This window comes from Zonotrichia albicollis, chromosome 8 (assembly GCF_047830755.1).
Source record: "Zonotrichia albicollis isolate bZonAlb1 chromosome 8, bZonAlb1.hap1, whole genome shotgun sequence".
Taxonomy (NCBI): Eukaryota; Metazoa; Chordata; class Aves; order Passeriformes; family Passerellidae; genus Zonotrichia; species Zonotrichia albicollis.
Window position 1 is genome coordinate 9,557,242 of NC_133826.1, and position 19,762 is coordinate 9,577,003.

General features: G+C 39.3%; 1 protein-coding gene across 9 annotated transcripts in view; it reads right to left on the bottom strand.

The window, feature by feature from the left end:
- The window catches only part of MAST2 (microtubule associated serine/threonine kinase 2), a 186,871-nt gene that overhangs the window by 101,927 nt on the left and 65,182 nt on the right, over window positions 1–19,762 (bottom strand). For all 9 annotated transcript variants that reach the window (XM_074545874.1, XM_074545875.1, XM_026790387.2 and 6 more), the window contains one exon: window positions 4,399–4,430. In XM_074545874.1, the coding sequence (XP_074401975.1) occupies window positions 4,399–4,430 (32 nt within the window). The remainder of the gene's footprint in view (window positions 1–4,398; window positions 4,431–19,762) is intronic.

The window sequence follows — 19,762 nt, forward strand, 5'->3', positions numbered from 1 at the left end:
CTGTCAAGAAGCTGGGGGCAAGTTTAACAAATTATGATTAAGACTTGTTTAATGAAACCCTCTCAGAAATGTCTAGGGCAGCAGAAACTAAGAATTTTCAGAGGTTTAAACTAAAATGGTAAAGCAGAGAAGGGGGGAGAGAATGAGAGAAAACAAGTCCCACAGGGGACATAAGCTGCCTTAAAAAGTGATCAGAAGGAATAAAGACCACCATAAAAGGCTTGCACACATCTTCAACAAACATTTTTATGTTGCTTACCATGTTTCAGAGACAGACATAAAAACTTCAGGTAAATACTACTCTTTACCAGCACCAATCACCATCAAAACAACAATGTATAATATTTGGTTCATATAAATGTGTATTTTTACTGGATATATTCTGGACTAAAACTATTGTTTCACGTTTCTTATGCCTCCAGTTTCTTTTTCCATTTGTATACAGCCTTTTAAAGTATATTTGATACAGATGGTTGATAGCAGGAAATAATTAACAAAAAAAACTTACAGCTGAAGTTAGAAACTGGTTTAGCAAATTTAGTTTGCTGAGGAAATTACTCTTTTCAAATTTGGACATAATATGGGAAAGCTGTGTTTTCTTTTCAGAAAATTTTACATTTAGAACAAAAATTACAGCAACCCACACCATGAACCCTGCCTTAGAAACCATGAGGATTTAAAATATAAACCCACATTTTTCATTAAAAAGCCTGAACAGGTCAATAAAGTTAATGCTATAAAGAACTGAATTTACAATTAATTTATTATTACTGGGGTACTGAACAAGAAACCAGATGGCTCAAGGGCAACCCCAACTGGATTTAGTGACTACTGCTCAGCCAAGGAGGCAAGCAGGAGCAACAGTGAGCTCCAGGCTGGTGCTGGGCATCCTGCAGCCAGGAGGAAATGCAGTTTGCAGCCTGATCTAGTGGGTGCTGCGCTGCTCCCAGACACATGAACACACACACAGAGGTGCTGCACCACGGGATGCTCCTGCTGCAAAGTCCCCACCTTTGTCCCTTCCAGTCTGGAACGTCTCTGCTGTGATTCACGTGCAGGTGCACATCACAGCCATGTGAAAGCTGCAGCCAACAATACAAAAACCAATCTGTACAGAGAACAGAAGAGGATAATGGCTGAAAATAATTAAACCACTTTGACTAATACGCTGGAGATCAAAGTTTGAGTCTATCACTCCACATCCACTATTTGAAACTAAAGAAAATATTCATGAATGGTAATTATTTCTTTTGTGAACAAAGCATGGGGAAAAACATAACCAATACATTTATATGCATAATTCATTAAAGGAAAACTTTGAACTCTGATTATTGAACCACACCAGAGACAAAATATAACTACTTATTCCTGTTCTCTAACTATTCAGTCTCTCAGCAGCCTACAACTCAGCTGAATATCATCTCCTTTAGTGCATTAAACATAACCCCCCATAGAAACACAAACACTTTAAGCACATTAACAACAAAATGGTATCTAAATTATCAGGCATTTCTCTTAATGTCACCCTGCATACAATTCCCCCATCTGTTTTACATGTCTGCTCACTCTGTGCTGATTATTTCAAAATTAGGATCGCAAGATACCCAAGTGCAAAGCCATCCCCTACAGCGTGCCTGTGTTTCCTTCTGCTAATATGGAAACAGTCAGCAACACTCATCAACAGACTTCACAGGCTCCATCCCACCATTCATTCTGTTCAGCTCCCACCCAAGAGCTTCTTTAGGTGACAAAAGTTCTCATGTTCTCCTGACAAAAACAGTGAGACATGTAACTCCACTCCTTTTCCTTAGCACAAATAAGCACAGTAGCTCTTGTTGTCCCTGCTTATAATCAGTCCCTGCAATAAAACAGAGATTACTTATACTGACTCAGGAAATATGAAATATTGAGAGTCACACAAAGAAAAAGTTAGAAGCATTTTCAGGAGTATCTCATCCTTTTTCATTCAGCAATGACAAATACCCAGGATGATCCACAGGCTAAAACCTTTGTAACTCAACAATCCAGCAAAGCAATCACCAAACCAGTCAGCAGTAGCAGATTTTTTACAGAAGTGCACCCCAACCTCCAGACTAGCATACAAAAAAATGCTGAGTGGCTGATTTTTGTATATAATTCAATTGCTACTCAACTGCTACAAAGGCTGGAATTTGCAAAGGAAATTCATGCACCTCTTGAGGTTTTCTGGCTCCAAGCCAGGTACTTCATCCTCCTGTCCATTCCTGCTTCTGCTTCTGTCGGTGATCAAAAGTCAATGGCTGACAGCCAATGACTCAGGACATGGCTACACCCATACCTATCCCTGCTCATCAGCCACAGCACAACAGCAGCTTTTCAGAATAAATTTTATTTTCAGAATTTCTTTTTGAATATGAGGCTCACATTAAAGTTGATTTCAGCAGAGGAAAACCCTCCAGAAGAACCAAGAACTGCCTAGAGTTGAAATACCATTATTTTTGACAAAATGGTTGAACAAATTTATACATAGTATATTGTACCTTATATTACATGCATATATTATAATTATTCCTTTGATATAAATTTCTCTAATTTCTAATTCAAAAACAAAGAGCATTTTTTTTTTAATCAAGTAAGCACTCTGATATTGGCATATGCAAAATCAAGCAGATCAACTCCACAAGAGCCTTTTCTGTGAGCCTGTACATTTCATAGTATATCATCAACACAGGTCTGTATCAGCCACAATGCACCACTGACTTCATGAACAGTTAAAACTTCTCAAACCACAAAACATCATTTGGTTCTGGACTACACTTGGTACTTGACTTGATAGAGAATCTGTAATTCCAGAAACTACAATCAAATAATCAGCTAGACAACACAGGCAACTAAGACATTTCAATTCTTCATACATCTTAAGTCTCACTAATAGCTGAAACCTTGTGCTTAAAATTTATGGCCTGGATCTTCTTGACACAGGTTGCTAAATTACTTCATATAGTGACAGCTTAAAAGGCACTCACTCGTGGAAGAAAACTAAAGTGAAGTAATGAAAATTGCAGGAGTTAAGTAATACAGAAATAAAATATTCAGTCATTTGGTTTAGTTACCAGTAACTAAAACATTACACATCTGAAGCACTTCGTTTGTATCTCAGATAGCTCAAATGAAAATACATGACTAGTCTTGTGTCATACCCACCTCCATGCTGGAATGAGCTGGAATATCTCTGGCATCCTCAATTTCAATTCCAAAAGTTTTGTGCAAAAATTACATTCAACAAAAACTCACTGGTAACTCACTGCTCCACTATTTGATCAAAGAACTTTCATAATCTTCAAATGATGAACACCACCTGTCTTAGAAAGCTCTCAAATCTCGTTAAGCCAGCCTTTGAGGCATACTGGTTAAAAAAACCCCAAAACCAGTCAGTGCTTCATGTTCTTTAAATAACTCCCTGACTGGTTTATCATTGTCATATGAACTAAACAAAAAGGTCTGGTCATGCCCCACTTTTAAAAAAAGACCTTTTGATCCTCTGTATTGTTCAGCCCTGAATCACAAGCTCTACACAGCATTTTCCAAACACTGTTTCTGTTACAAAGGGGATAGCTTACACTGAAAGACTGAAAATCATTTCTCATTAGAACCAGAAACCTGAGGAAGAAAGGTTATAAGCTTTTGTGAGCTTCATGTCTGTAGTCCACAAGCTTTGGGAAACAATTTTAAATCATAATGCAATAGCAGGCAGTACAAAAGCTTTCTCTTTTATATAATGCAATCAATAATGCAATTTCTTCCACCATAAATCTGTAAGCATAGCAGAAGCTAAGCTCTTGTAATACCATTGAAACACCAAGTTAGCTCGCTGAAATTCTTTAAGCATCATAATGCATTAAAAAAAATTGCTGTTTGTTTAAATGACAGTTTTAAAAGCCTACATTTCGTGACATGCACTACTTTATTGAGACACCTCTATCACGCTGCCTGCTCCACAAACCCCTGACCTGTGTGGCCCAGGAGCTGTGTGCTTAGACTTCTGTCAACAGACTGTTTGGAGAGCAGTGATCAGAGTTGTCCAGATCACATAAACAATCAGCAGCTCCTCTGGAGTCCCTTCAGCCCCGTCACAGGGGCAGCACTCAACACTGCAGCTACTTTGGTATCAGGGCAAGCTCAGGCTGGTAATTAGAAGTAAGCTTACACTACCCCTGCTTTTCCTGCTACACTTAAGGAAATGAATAGAGGCTTCAGTCTCACAGAAATCCAAGCTAGCTCTTTCCAAGCCCATGACAGATTCTCGAAAATGTTGAACAGAGAAAACAGAGCATCTGCCCATCTAAATTACTTCCACAACTGAACAGTTATATATGTTCAAAACAAACCAAGGGATGAATAAAGAATAATTATACTTACAAGCTTCCTCTTCTGGGGAGACTGAGCTCTTTCTGGAAGAAAAAACAAAAAAATTTGAGTTAATTTTACTTTTTATTATATATTACTGATTTATTTATCAATAAATGACTGAGGTGGAATGAATAAAGAGCTGGACATTTCCCAGCGCATGCTCAGTGTGGAACTGCACAGCTCTGCTGCTGCACATTCACAATGCACAGTCTGGGGTATGAAGGTTGCTCATTTTGCCTAAACAATCATTGCCTTTGGAGTTAAAAATCATAAGTACTCAACAGAGCAAACATAACTTTGAAATTCAAGCCTGAGCACAGATAAGGCAGTAATTAATTCTGTCCTACATACCTCATCAGCATCAGACCGAACCACTTCCAGAAGTGTGGAATGTGGTGTGCCTGCAGCTGCTGCAGTATGGGCTCACACTCTCACCAAGAGGAAGAATTAATGCCATAGAGTGCATTTGTGAGGTGATTTGGATTTGGTTTTTTTAAATATACACATTAGTTATGTTATGTATTATCATAAAAAATTCGAGGCCAAACACTATTTCCGATTTTTAGCAGCATTTTGCATTTCAGCAGCACAAGCAAAGGCAGACGGGGGATTTTTCCGTTTTTATTGCAGAAGAGAGCCCGGGGGCATCTCCAGGCGGGGACATTGCTGGACACGGCACATCCCTTGGCACTGCCCATCCCCTGGCACTGCCCATCCCCAGGCACTGTCCATCCCTGGCACTGCCCATCCCCAGGCACTGTCCCCTCCCAACATTGTCCATCCCCTGGCACTGTCCATCTCCGGCACTGCCCATCCCCTGGCACGGTCCATCCCCGGTACTGTCCCCTGTCCCCGCCTCGGGGACTGTCCATCCCCGGCACTGTCCATCTCCTGGCTCTGTCCCTCTGGCACTGTCCATCCCCTGGCATTGTCCATCCCCGGCACTGTCCCCTGTCCCCATCCCCGGCACTGTCCCCTGTCCGCAGTCCCCGGCCCCGCCCGGCTGCAGAGGCTGCACTCCCGCCGGACACCGCCAGGTGGCAGCCGCGGCCGCCGGCCCGGCCCCCGATTCTGGAGGTTTTCTCCTTAAAACATCGGCACGGGCCGCGCTCATCCCCGGCCGCTTCGCTTCGGCTGAGCACAGCAAGCACCAGCACGGCCAACACCAGCTGGATGTCAGGGTACTGATCTACGGGATGTGTTTTTCATCCCCTCTAAGAAAAAAAAAAATCAATAGGAAAAAAAAAATCAAATCCATAACACTGGTAAGGTAATCTCTTTTCCATCTTTAGCCACAGTGTTTGTGCTGACTGACATGACTAACAATGCTATTGACAGGCACTGACTGGTCTGATCAGTAACACATTGGATTTGGCTTGAAGTTTTTCAAAGATACCAAAAAGTTACAGCCACTAATAACAAATAAGTGAATGAATAACTCTCACATGCCATTATTTTTTCCAAGTATTAGTTCTCCATAATTTGAAATTTCATTACAGTTTAACAGTGCCGAGCAAATTCCATGTGTGAATTATCTCAAGGCTGACAGCTTACAGCATGGAGAAATAAATTCCTGTCGTCAGACAAACTTGTCAAGATCTAATCAAAACACTTCAAGTGCATAAGATAATAAATCATTAGCATCTATAACAGGTTGTGTGGTTTATATTCTAAAAAAGGTATTTCTTCCACTCTCATTTGTTAGAAAGAATTAGTTTCCAACTGTGAAACCTATGTAGCAAGGACAGCTTTTGCTACTGCAAATTAATAAAAAAACCAGATAAGATATAGGGATTATATGTTATCCTGTTTCTTTGGATAGTGTGTTAGTTAGACATGCATATACGTCTCTTTCGTCATATGAGCAGCTGTATTTAATTTATGCTTTTCAAAGAAGATGGCACCTCTTGGCAGAAGGCACTTTTCTATTCAAACGATGTATTTCTGTTGATTCCAACACAGTAAGTCCCTGGAATGTTTAGAATGTATGTATAAAACTCTGGAATTTCATAGTACTGGATGAAAAAGCAAAACAGTGACCTTTAAATCTAACTACCTTCTAGTTTTTGAACTTCTAGGGTTCATTTTTACAAGCTTTTCTCCAGTCATTAGAGCTGAAAAGTCATTTAAAGAGGGAACACTCCCTTGCAGCAGCACAGCTCTGGTAATTGTGACTTGTAATTACCAGACATACATCACAAGAAACATGGCCCAGGAACAGGAATGGACAAATCCTTTCCCGTACAGAACTCTTGCTTTACTCAAACAATACGACCTTTAATACTTCCTATAATGTAACAAAATTCAGGATAAAATCCACGCAAGGTTAGGAGGAGGACTGCCTGGGACTTTGTTCCTGAAAACATCCCTTGGACACTGAGTTTCCAAATAAGGAAGGAACAAAGTCCTGGCAGATGACATCTCAATGCAATTGAAATATTATCCTATCCATGCAGGAATTGTCTTCATTCTGCACCACCACCTTGACAAACACATTGCAGCTGTGCAATCAATAGGCAGCAGTTCCCATTTAATACCGCTGTGGTCTTGACAACAAAGAGCACAATCAAAACAATCAATTTTTATACCTGTTGTTCCACTGTGCCTCAGTTCATGTTAGTCTTAAAATCCCCTTCACAAACCCTAACAGCCACACAGCCCACCATGTCCTGGCCTCTGCAGCACTTTCCCTGGCCTCTGGAGAAATGACAATGCATTATCCCAACTCTCTGCCCTTCTCTGCCTCTCCAGAGCCAGTAACAACCCCTAAAATCCCCCAAAATTGGCCAAGGCAAAAGCACCAGAGCTGGACATTACACAACCACGAGCAGTGTAATGATGAGATTTGCTTTCCCAGATCACCAGAGTTTGTGTGTGAAGAAGTTACACCCCAGAGAGAAAACGCCTGGGGATGGAAAGGAGGGAGCAGACTGCAGACAACTGCTGAACTATTTCCTTTCTGAGGATGCCACTGCCAGGAGAACACTGCAGATCTCCAGGGGATCAAGGGGACAATGAAAATGCCCCCCAGAGATGGGGATACACTCGTAGGGTTGAGACTCAGCTGGGTCTTAAGACAGCTCAACACCTCAATGTGTGCAATGGGACCAAAGAGAGTTTGGATCTTATAATGACAGGGTGGTTTCAAACATATGGAGCAGCACTACAAAAGCAGTGATTCAATAATTATGAAAAATGTAAGTCCAACAGCATTCCATAAGCACCCTATAAAAACTAAAGTCTACTCAGAATCATATATAGTATCACTTATAAAGAGATTAAATGTTTTAGTTAGTACATTATGAGGTAGGTGGTATGATTTAACTGGTTTCCACCCACACCACAAAGGAGTTTGGCATTACATTTCCATGTATCCTGAAAAAATAAATCACATTTTAAGAGGTGAGATAACTAATAAAAGAGTGCTGAGCTGTGATTCCTTGGTCTGAAACACTATTTAAAGGGTGCAGCTGCAATCCTTTCAATATGCTAGTTTATCCTGAAGGACATTTTTCATTAAAGCCCACCCTTCTGACGAGAACAACACAGGAACCTGCAAGATTCCAAACTGCCCCTCCCAACAGCACATCTGCCTCCCTGAGCACTTGTGCTGCCAGCAGCTATATTTATATTGCCATTATTACTCCAGCCAGCTCCATGCCACCTGCTCTCTAGGTCAACAATATAACCCTCCAAACAGAGGCTTACATTTATATTTGATTTATATGAAGTGCTAAATAGCATAAGAACACCATAAAATATTGGTGCACATTATTCACAAAGAACTTTCAGAAGTGGAAATAAAGAACTACTTTCACAGATCCTAAAAAATAAGGAGTGTATTAAATCTTGCAGTACCCAAATGACAAGAACAGACTGTTCTGAAAGTTAATTTTTTGTATCGGTTCCACATTTCAGGGCATAATTATTAAACATGCAACTTGATCTCTACAAGACAAAAGAAGCAGCAGATTTTTCAGATGAGCAGTTAAAAAGGAACCTTGGGAAAGAAAATCAGCATCGCAGAATGTATAAAAAGCTGATTCAAATATCTGCCTTCAAAAGAGTTCCTTATATTTCCTTTTATCTTAAGTTCATCACCTCAATCATGAGGCTATAAAATCAGTTGGACACCATATCATGCTACAGAAGAGGACTCAATTCTCATTTTACATGCAGCAAAGAGGCTAAAGAGAAAAAATACCAGTCATTTGAAAGATCATTTTTGTTTGTAAAATACATTGTTTAATACATAGATACTGAAACATTTATTCAGTTGTGGTTTTTTTATATACAGAAACTGCTTCTGAAAACAGGAATGTTTCAAGCAGCAGGAAGAGTGCTGGCTTTTTGCATAGGTGTGTGCACACAATATGGAGAGGAAATAAAGTCTGGAAATGTATTTGTTCACTGACCTACAATACAGCCCACATCATTCCAGCAGATCCGTTATGTTATAAAAGTGTGAAAAAACAGGAACCCATCACTCAAATTTGTCACTTTCTCTCAGTCTTGTAATTTGTCCTTGAATATGTATCTGCACATATGGCACAGACCCACAGGCAAAGTTGGATGCTGGAGCCTGCACTGATGGCAGCTTAAATGGAGTCCTTGCAAATTAAAATGAGAACCATCACCACACAGGATGTTCCATATTTTTGCCAGAGCAGACAGCATGATTCCTGAGATTGCTTTTGACCTTGGCTCCCTTGCAAGGTACTCACTATCATCCCAGTTGGGACAATAGACAAATATTTTTACAGCTATAAGAGTAAATACATTTCAGTTAATAAGTTAATATTTCACAGATGATGAAATTCCACTGACAGTCAGTGACCTGGTACCATGCACTCTTGTTTTAATTTTTTTTCCTTTGCTGACTATGTTTGCTTTAGGGTATACTACCAACCAGCAGGGGATTAATTAAATCTCCCTCTATACATAACCATTTGCATTACAGAAATGATATAATGAGGGCTGGAATCTCCAATTCTGATGGAAAGTACAACCTGGCCGTGCAAGGACAAACTGTAATCCATCCATCAGATTAACAGGAAAGAATTTTTCATGGTGATTAAGAAAAAAAAAAAATGCCCCATGCTAAGCTTTTCTTTCTGCTATCAGAATCTGTCAGGAAAAATAATTTCCTTCTTTTCACCATATCACTGTAAATGGTTATTAAAAACAGCACTTCTCAATTTCTCTGTCTAGAAATGATTACATCTGAACTTGTTTCCCAAACTCATCAGTGAAGAATTTTAAACAGTAACACTGAAACTGTATCTGTACTGAAGGTCAGATGAACCTATGGAATATGCTGCAGATATTTTCTGTAATTTACCGACTTTCTAGAAACTAAATTCAGGATCATACTGTTAGCTCATCTGCTTAGCTACAGAGATACTTAAAATACAGAAAACAAATATCCAGCTTCTTGCCAATACCATTCAAAATATTCAGAGGACATGGATTTAATTCCCAGACCTTTCTCTGCACTCTACTGAATTTATGTCTGCCGTCACACAAATTCTAAAATGCCATGGATAGCTCAGTCCCAGGGCATCCCCCCATATTCCCAGTGCCACACAAACTGCCTGGAACCACCCTTTCCTAAGAAATCTCACTTCATGGTGGCAAAGGGCCACAGCCTCCAGAAAAATGTGTGTGACACCAGAATAGTCCATAGTGTATCTGTTCACCCAGTGCTACCGTAAACATGCTACAAGTTCATAGCAAAATAAAGTTATTGTTTTGATTCATTTTCTACCTCAGCAGAAGCTGCATGACAATAAAAATACCACTTGCAACTAACATATAAAACCAAATGGTGAAAAAACTCTCAGCTATTTAACTAACAGGCAGCCCTACTTCTCTAAATATTCAGTGTATATCAGTCTTTTGACCCACAGGTCACAAATCAGCCAATGATGCATTTCATGCTTTTAGATCTTCCAGTCTTTCTTTTCTCTTCAGCTTAGAAATCCCTTACTAGTCAGCAAAATAAAAAGTCTTTGGATTTATTTCAAATTAGAGTTACTGCAGAAGGAAATAAAGCTAAAAGCCCTTTAAACTTCAAGGAAAATTCTCAAACACAGCAAATTATTTTCCCTCCCCCACCAGCCCTTCTGAATGGGCAACAGAAACTTATTCTTTGGTGAGCAAAGCTAAGGATCCAGGTCACATCTGTGCATTAACTTGTCGAGAATATATGTGACCAGAAGCTTCCCACTAACCCTTCATATCACTTAACCTCAGGGCTTTCCATAAGATTATGGACTTTTGCTACTTGACCTAAAATAATTCCAGAATACATCTCAAAACAGGCAAGAATTCACACTTTCCTCAGAATATTTTCAGTGCCCACTCCCATGTGTATATATATACACTATATCTATATGTATTTCAGTAAGCTGGAGTGTCTGCTCCATATTTTGTACATTACATCATGTTTTCCAGCCCAAAATACAACATTACACAGCGCACAGCATGGGCCACTGCTCATGGCAACAAACAGGACTGAGACCACACGTCATGGCTGGCAAATGGCAATAAAAACAAGGGATGCAAACCACATTCCCAAGGGATGAAGGGCCCAGCCCCAGGACAAGGCACAGCTTTTCCACAGCTCAGGGGGCACCCACAGCCCAGAGCAGGTGGCACCCACATGTCCTCAGCAGCCATGAGTGACTGCAGCCCTGCAGCTCCATTTCCTCCACAGGATTCGTTCCTATCTCTGTTTCTCAGGACCAGGAGCACAGGGTCACTCTGATTTCATGCCCTCAGACAAGCAGAAGTCTCTTTCTTCCCATAATAAAGACAATTCCTAGATTTATATTCGATCCCAAGCTTTTCAGCTGTGGCCTCTGAAAATTAAGAAAAGCTCTAAGAGCCCTGGTCACAATAGTGGGGTACAGTAACTCAGCTGTTCAATCCTTAGACATCAGCAAACTAATTTACTATTAATTTGATTGCTTTCCTCAAGGCTAAAAAAATAAAACCAACCATAGAAGCAGCCCTCTTCAAGTACACTTACCAAACTTACTTTTAAATGTTACAGAGCACATAATAGACAATGTTTTTAAAAACTAGCAGGAAAAAGGAAATTTAAATATTAGAGCTTGAATTTTGCACCCAGAGTCCTAGATGTGATGCAGAAGCATAGAAAAAAAAACAGCAGAGCAGAAGAAAAACTATGAATTTACTCTCCTAACAGACAATCCATAAATTGCAACAGCAGCAGCTCTGGAAGATCATTATGATGAGTTATTCCCCAAATTAAACAACAGCAGCAACCCAAAATGTGTGTGTGTGTGTGTGTGTGTGTGTGTGTAGCAACAAAATAAAAAGTGAGACACATGGCAGTCCTCTGTAAATAAAAGGTAATACTTTAAAACCTGAGAAATAACGCCAATAATAAATGCTCCAAATCTTCCTTATATATTTTTGCACAAATTAGCCTAAAGGCAAAGGAATACTGAGAGTAATAAAGCACACAGCTTAGACAGCTCATTAATCTTTCTCATTACTTAATTCTAGTTTTACAAGGCCATGAAGCAGATTCCTGATGTGTGAAAGAGCCTGCCCAGCACTGAACACTCATCCCAAATAATGGGAGCAACTGTTCAAAATTCTCTTCCATTTTGCCAGACGGCGCCAGTTTCAGAAATTTAAGTCAAAAGGTCACATTCTGCAAAATTTTAGAAAATGCAGGGAAGAGTCTCATCTCAGAGCTGTACAGAACTCCAGCTGTAATGCTATTGTTAGAAACCACCCTTAAAATTACGCTGTCTTGACTTGCACCAAAAATTCCTTCAAGACTGGGCATGCAATGGTCACAAGGAAACAGTCACAGCTGCTAAAAATGCCAAGAGCATTACAAATAAACAAATCCAGTGTTATTCTCTCCCTTGTAGCTCATACCAATATTAATCTATGATTAAGTCAGTTGATATTTCTACTATACACACGTCTACTCCTTAAAATGTTGTTTCTAGACAAATTAACTGTCACCAAGGCTACCTGACAACCAATTTGATTCTTAAAACTCTTTAAATATCCCTTAAAACTGAATAACCAACCCCAACAAAAGGATTCCACAAGAACCTTTCTGGTTTATCCTACAAAAATCTATATAAAACAATGAGCATCTCATGAAAACTCCAGCCCTGGCTCATCAGCTCATATTCATTCAGTGCACTGTCAATACAGACCATGAACAAAAATCAAAGTTTGCCCCTAAAATTACATTGAGATACACTGGTATTATATTATATTAAAATAAATTGGACATTCTTCAATATCATAGTTGAAGGAACAAAAGGCACATGGTCAGTTCAGAGTTCATGTCAGCAGCAGATCTCTCCCACCAGCCCAAAGTCTGTCAGGCTGGTTTCTCACTGACTCCCCAGTTGTGAAGTGTTTGAAAGCAAACAGGCAGAAATTAAATTTGGTGGTTGTTTTTGAGAGGCACTGCCCATGCCTCCAATTGCTTTGTCAATGTTAGGCTAAGACTTGTGACACACTAACAGAATTTTATCTTTACAATTGTCTATTTCTCAATTAATTTAGACAAAAAGAAAAATGTGTCAGGCCAGTGCTGCCAGACAGCTGGACAGCTTGGGCAGCCCTAAAATATCACCAAGTTTCCTGATAGTAAAGCTCTGGGAGAAAGTCCCAGGGAAGAGAAATCTTTTAGCTCCTCAAAAACCTCAACAATAAAAGTGTCTCCCATCCCTCCTTAAAGCTGCATCAAATCCATTCCACATAGATATGGGAAAACACTCTCAGAAATTGAAAGCATAAGCAATCAATTTTAAAGATATTTAGTAATTAGTCCTAAAAGGATTTCCAAGCAAATAAAGCTCCCTTGCCTTCATCTAGTTTATGACTGATAGCATCTGTAACCTCACGTGGCATCCATTAAGTTCAGTAGTTAATTACATCTGCTCTGACTGGACATTATTTACAGAACAAGCAGATGTAATTTTCCACTGCTCAGCTAAGCTACATGAGGCACTTCAGCCTACCCCTCTCAAATCACTGCTTCTCACAAAACCACGGAAGGAGGGACAGACAGGGTGCTCTGAGCGTTTCCTGCAAAGGAATAGTTACAGACATCAGCCACTTAATGAAGAAATCCACATGCTGAGCACCATGTAAAAACCTGGAATAATCAGAGCCAGACAGTATTTACACCTCTGTAAGCAAACAAGAGAATTTTAACTTCTCTTTCTGCCCTCAGAAGTGAATAGTCTCTGATATTGCTTATGCCTGCTGGGCTCCACACTGGAGCACAAACCCCTGACAAAAGTGATGAAAGAAAGGGCTCTGTTGCTTCATTCCTCAAAAATAAATAATTTTTTCACCAAAAGCAAAAGCCACAGTTATTTGACATTTACACATATTATCTGTATAGGAAGAATATTCACCCCCTGGATATATAAGGTGGTTACACATCTAGCATGACTCATTTCAGTTATAACACAAAGCCTTTATACCACAACTTTTTATTATTAGTTCTGAAAAACAATCATTTCAGTGAAAACCAAACATTAAATTGGAACATGCTTTCGTATCATCTTTCATGCATACTTTCAAACTTGTTGGTGGGGCTTTTTCTGCCTAGGCATATTTAAATTAATCATAAAGAAAAAAAAATATATATTAGAAAAAAGTAATTAAATTGTCCTCTCCATTTCAGTGAGACAGAACTGTAATAATCACCAACTGAACTCTAATTTTAAAATCACAGTCTTATATTAACTTCAAGGGTTCAACAGTGTGACAATGCTCTACGATGGAATATAAAATAAGAAACTGCAAAGTAGTTCTAGGCCAAGCCCAGCATTCATTTACAGCTCAAACCCAATGTAGGGAAAGTTTTCTACTCATGTAGGTAAGAACAACTGCAGGCTTAGAAGAGACAGAACATATCTCACAAAAGCAGCATTTATTGCTTTCAAAATGCAAGACAGGTGAGCTGGGAACCACAGACACTGAGCAACCTCATCCCTGGGCATATTTTTAAATAACCACATCCAACTCTGTCCTACAGTTACATCATAAATTCTGCAAATGTCAAGAGAACTGAAGTTTTTGGATCACTCAGATTTCTCCTATGAAAAAGCATGGGATACATTTAAGCATCTTTTACAGATTTATTTATGAACAACCCTACATTTAATATAGTTGGATAATTCAGGTTTACTCAGTGCCAAGAGATCTGTTTCAGAGTAAAGGAAAATTCATCCCCAATTAAAGCAGTGGTAAAATCCAGGCACTCACTCCCAAAGCACAGATTTGAGAAAGTGCAGACTGTGCCTAATGACTTTTAGCTCTGATGGGCGATTACTGTGCTCTGTAATGGGCTGACAGAAACAGCTGATTCTATTACAAGGACATGTTCTGGCAAGGATTCTCTTTCTGTTGCATTTAAATTATAAATATGGACTCTCCTGAAAATATCAAGACAAAAGATACAAATCAATATCTAAAACTTCTGCCTTCTGTCCTTTACCATACTTCAAATTAGAACAAGCACTGACTTCGTCACCAGGAAAAGCCTTGCAGGTACTGAGGACTGTCTGCACTGTAATTTCTCTGCTGTGCATTCCTCTTCATCCTCCACTCTTTCTAGAAGAAACTGCAAGGGTTTTTTTAATTTAGCTGTTGGCTTCAAAGTGAGGTTTTAAGGTATATTCCTGTTTGCATTTATGGGTACAGAAAAAATTTCCTAAGACTTCGCAGTACCTGAAAATTCATCACCAATTGTCACTGAACAGTCTCTTTCTTCAAAGAGGATTTAGGAAGGGGCTTTTCCTCAACTTGACAGGTCTCAAAACCACAAGTCTAATCAATGGCCTTGTTCACACTTTCAGGTTGAATTCAATGCATGATTAAAGCATTCAGTTCAGAATAGCTTCTGGGGAGCCAAAAAGTCTTTAATACAATGTTTTTAACTCGATGTCTGTAATGTACTGTAGGAGAACTTGAATACCAGAACCAAATCCTCTGATACATATTTCATAAAAGCCACAAAAAAAGCTACTCATACTGGAAAGAAAAAGCAGCATGGAAACTACAAACTATCTAACAGGCAAAAAGCTTCAGTACATCGAAGCATTTAAGTACAAATGGTCTATACCTGTGCACAAGCTTTCCCACTGCTGTTTTTGAAGTTTTGTTGTAATTTTCTTTTGTCTATCCCACCTCACTAACAATCAGCCCAAACTCAACAGCTGTTTTCAGAGTAGAAGTTACAATTTTGATGTGCTGCTATGTACATTAGAGGACTTCCTACACAAAGAATGTTTGCTGTGGACAATAAAGCAATTCTTATTGATAACTAATGGGAAAAAAAGCCTTATGAGATTTTTCACTGAACTTGTTACATTTTTGTTTGAGAGGGACCAAACTTCAAAGAAATAACAAAAAAATGGAAGTTTAGGGACCATCTGTGAAGAACTAACCTAAATAGCTTTGAAAGAATGACTCAAGGTTTCATTTCCTGATAGCAACCATCTACCCATGCTCCTTGGTATGATAAGTTATCTTCTTCATCAAGAAAATTCTTGGTTTATTTCCCTTAGCTGTTTAACTCCTTAATCCCTATTTCCACAATGTTTTCTCTCAGGCAGTGCTGTCACAATCTGTCCTGGCGCTCCCAAATTCCCACAACAGAAGTGCAACTTCAGCAGCCAGAACAAAGGATTAGTAAAAGCATTAAAGTGATCCTGCAGAATCATTCAGTGCATACACAAAATTGAATTAATTTCATTAATTCACCTCCAAATTTAAATTCTGTGATAACTGATAATTTTCATTTCAATAAAACAGTTTAGAAACTGATAAAATAGTTCCAATGTGATCTGACTGGAACAGGCTCAAAGCTCTTTTAACATCTTTCACTTTTCAGTTTCTCACAAAGTAAAAAGCACAGCAAAGAAAAGGTAAGATGGCGATTCCCACTTAAATTCCAATTTAAATCCTATTCCTGGAGCTGAAACGTTGCTCCAAATTCACCACTGTATTTTAAGCATTTCAGTTCAATCAGGAGGAAAAAAAACTTTGGAGATTTAAAGATTTATTAGATTTATTTTTTTAATTCAAATTTTGTACTTGTCGAATTCAGAATTTTAACACCAGGAAGCAAACCCACCATCTACTCAAGGAATTACAGATGACTGGCTATAGGGGGATTTCTCTAACACACACACACCTAAAACAAACCCAGTGCAATCCCTGGGGTTAGTCCAGATTTACATATGTGCTAAGTGACAATTTAGACTTAGCATCTCAAATGATCTTTCCTCACTTACATGATTGAAAAAAAAAAAGGTGTGTCACAGGTACCACTTTATTTTCACTGTTTTTAATTCCACGGTAGCTTCTTAAATAATGAATATTTCTCTTCTGCCCATCACTTACTTTTATAGGAGCATTTATCTTTGAAACAAATTTAAAAGTCAGGTTAGTGTTTATTTAAGAAAAATCCTAGGATGGTTCACCTGGACACAAGAACTACCAGAGACTGGGCAACAAAAACATTTAAAAGCAGTTTTTCAGATGTAGTGAGCCTGGTGTCTTACTAGGTGAGCCCCTGGGAAAGTCTATTGCTTTGTTAACATGGTGTTGGGTTATTTTTCAGATGAAGGAAAAGCAACTCAAGTCATATTCCCTCCCCCACCTCAAAGAAGCTGCCCAGCATTTATGTCCAGAGTGCTTAAATTGTTATGTACATGCTCCTTAAAAAAAAAAAATCAATAGACATTATGCCTACTCACCTAAAAATCAATAGACATTATAGATTAATAAAATATTCTTTTCATTTTCCCATTTTCATTTTATTCTAATTGAATATTTATAGCCTCTCTACCCAAGTTTAACATTAAATGCAAATGGATAGAGAGCATTTAAATGTGTACAGGTTCTAGGAAGCAGAATCTGTACTGTTATACAAACTTTAAAGAATTGCTTGTAAAATCACCATACTGAGGAGAGCAAAACCTTATCTTCAATCTTAATAATTCAAGTTTTCCTAATTTCAGTGTACTTAAACAGCATTCCACTGTTCAGACCTAGAAACTATTAAAGCAAATGACTGACCAAAAAATAGTATTTTCAAAATAATATTGGAACCACACTACACAAATGTCCATTCATTTCAATGGAAAAGGTGGGAAATTCGGTTCATTGAAGAGTCTGAAAATCTCCATTTATGGTTTCCTTCATGCCTAGAAGGTTTTTTTCACAGATTCAGGTATTGCTATCACAGCAAATAAGTCTCTGGAGCCTGAAAAAGGCAGAGAGCAAAAAACGGGCTCAAAAAGCCAACAGGCAAATAAACAATATAATAGCAAGATACAGGAAAGGGAAATGAATCTGGCTACAATGCCAGGGAGCTACCATGTGCAGTACTGCATAAAGCAAAGCAGAACTTACAAGTGCTTCTACATGAATTCTAGAAGCCTGGAAAATAAAACAAAAGTATATTTGGCATCAAACAGCCACCTCTGTAACAGGCATCCCACACACCTGCCCACAGGAGGATAATCTGTGGGATAGTGCTGTCAGTATTTACTGATCAGGATTGATGGATTAAGCTGTGGGAGCAGGGAAGATGCTCTGTGGATGAAATTTACCAGGATAAAAATATTACAGAAGAAATGCATCACAGAATCCCTTTGGGCAGGAAACCCAGCCTGTAAGAGCCAAAAATACAGTTCCAGGGCTGTGCTACCAATTCTCAGTTCAAGGCAATGGCAACAATCAGGAAACATTAAATAAGATCAGGGAAGCTGCAAAATTAGAACAAGTCACAACAATGGAAGTTTTCAATCTGGGCCAGTGCTTCACCAGGATAACAAAAGAGCAGTCTGATCTCTAAAAAAGATGCTGTTTTGGGTTTGTCCTCTGCCTTCTACATTGCTTTTTAGTGCCCACAGCATGACTCTGTCTTGACTGGGGTGCAGTGTTCCTCCCGGGCAGAAGCCTTTGATCCCAAAGAGGTGATCAGTTCCCATCACACCTAATTCCTCCTTTTTACTCCTTTATGTTGTCCACACATGTGGGCTGCTAATCTCTTGTCTACAGATTTTCACACACAGAACTGGCAGGTATTCCAGAGAATGTTATCACAGAAATCTTGTATTCCAGCAACCTCGAGTTACCCTGGAAGCCTCCCTCCCTGAACCTCCCACACAGAACCTGAGCTAGCTGCATTTATTCACAGAATCACCCACTATCACAGCTTCCCCTTATCCCTGGGGACATCATCTCTGCTGCAGGAGCCTCCTCAGACCAGAAGGATGCAATGGTGGAAGGTGGAACTTGTCTAAAATGTCAGGTCCACCCTCAGCAGCAGCACAGTGGGGCTGCCCCTGTGGTGTCCCTGCAGGTCTCACCTCTGAGCCTCTGTACCAGGTTTGCCCAGTTCAGGCACTTTAAGAGCAAACCTGTGCTCTCAGTGCTGAGAGCTCCCTGAACCACACACCCAAACACACTGAAGATCTGCTCCATCCTGTGAGCTGCATTCTCTGCAAAAACTGGAGAAGCCTTCTCCAGTCTCTCTACCTGTCTCTTATGTTTAACAGCGTGTAAGGTACTAGAACTTAATGCTAATTAAGCTTCTCCTTCAAGTAGTAATTAAACTTACTCTCCTCCCAATCTGTTCTACTTTTTTTAAGTAAATTAAACATAGGTGAGATCTATCCAAGAGCAAGTTCAGTTTTTTGAGTTTATGGGCTTCTTCTTAAATGCTGACTTGAGGCATTCTCTCTTTGCTGATGACAGCCACCCTTTTCATTGTCCCCTGTTCTACATACAAGTTAGAAATTTCTTTTCCTTTCACTCCTGCATCTTTGAACACATTGGGCATTCTCAGTATCCCAGATGATCAGGCAGACAGCTGGCTAATGTTGAGGAGGGTCAAAAAAACTTACAGAACTAAAAAAAGCCCCAAACAACTAATGCAAAGTTCCAAAGTGTGTTGTTATTTTATTAATGCAAAATGTTAGAAATTTGAGATTTGAGTTTTCCATTTAGATTGAGTTTTCCTAACTTAATTCCAGATTACACTGCAATAGCAGATACTGCACAGAACCAAATGTGGGTTTCCTGTAAATCCTGGCAGTGTGAGGAATTTTTCAGGCAAGAGGGCCAGAATCAGATATACACAACTCACTCCTCACCCACCCACATACAGCCAAATTAGAACTAATTTGAAAAAGGACAGAGGACAAACTGTGAAGACAATGGATGGCTTTAATTGGGGAATGAAAGGCAAACAGGCTGCTAGGCAGCATCAGGAACAAGATGGAACATAATATGGAAATTATTATAATGGCATTAGCTGAATCAGAAGCACATCAGCAGC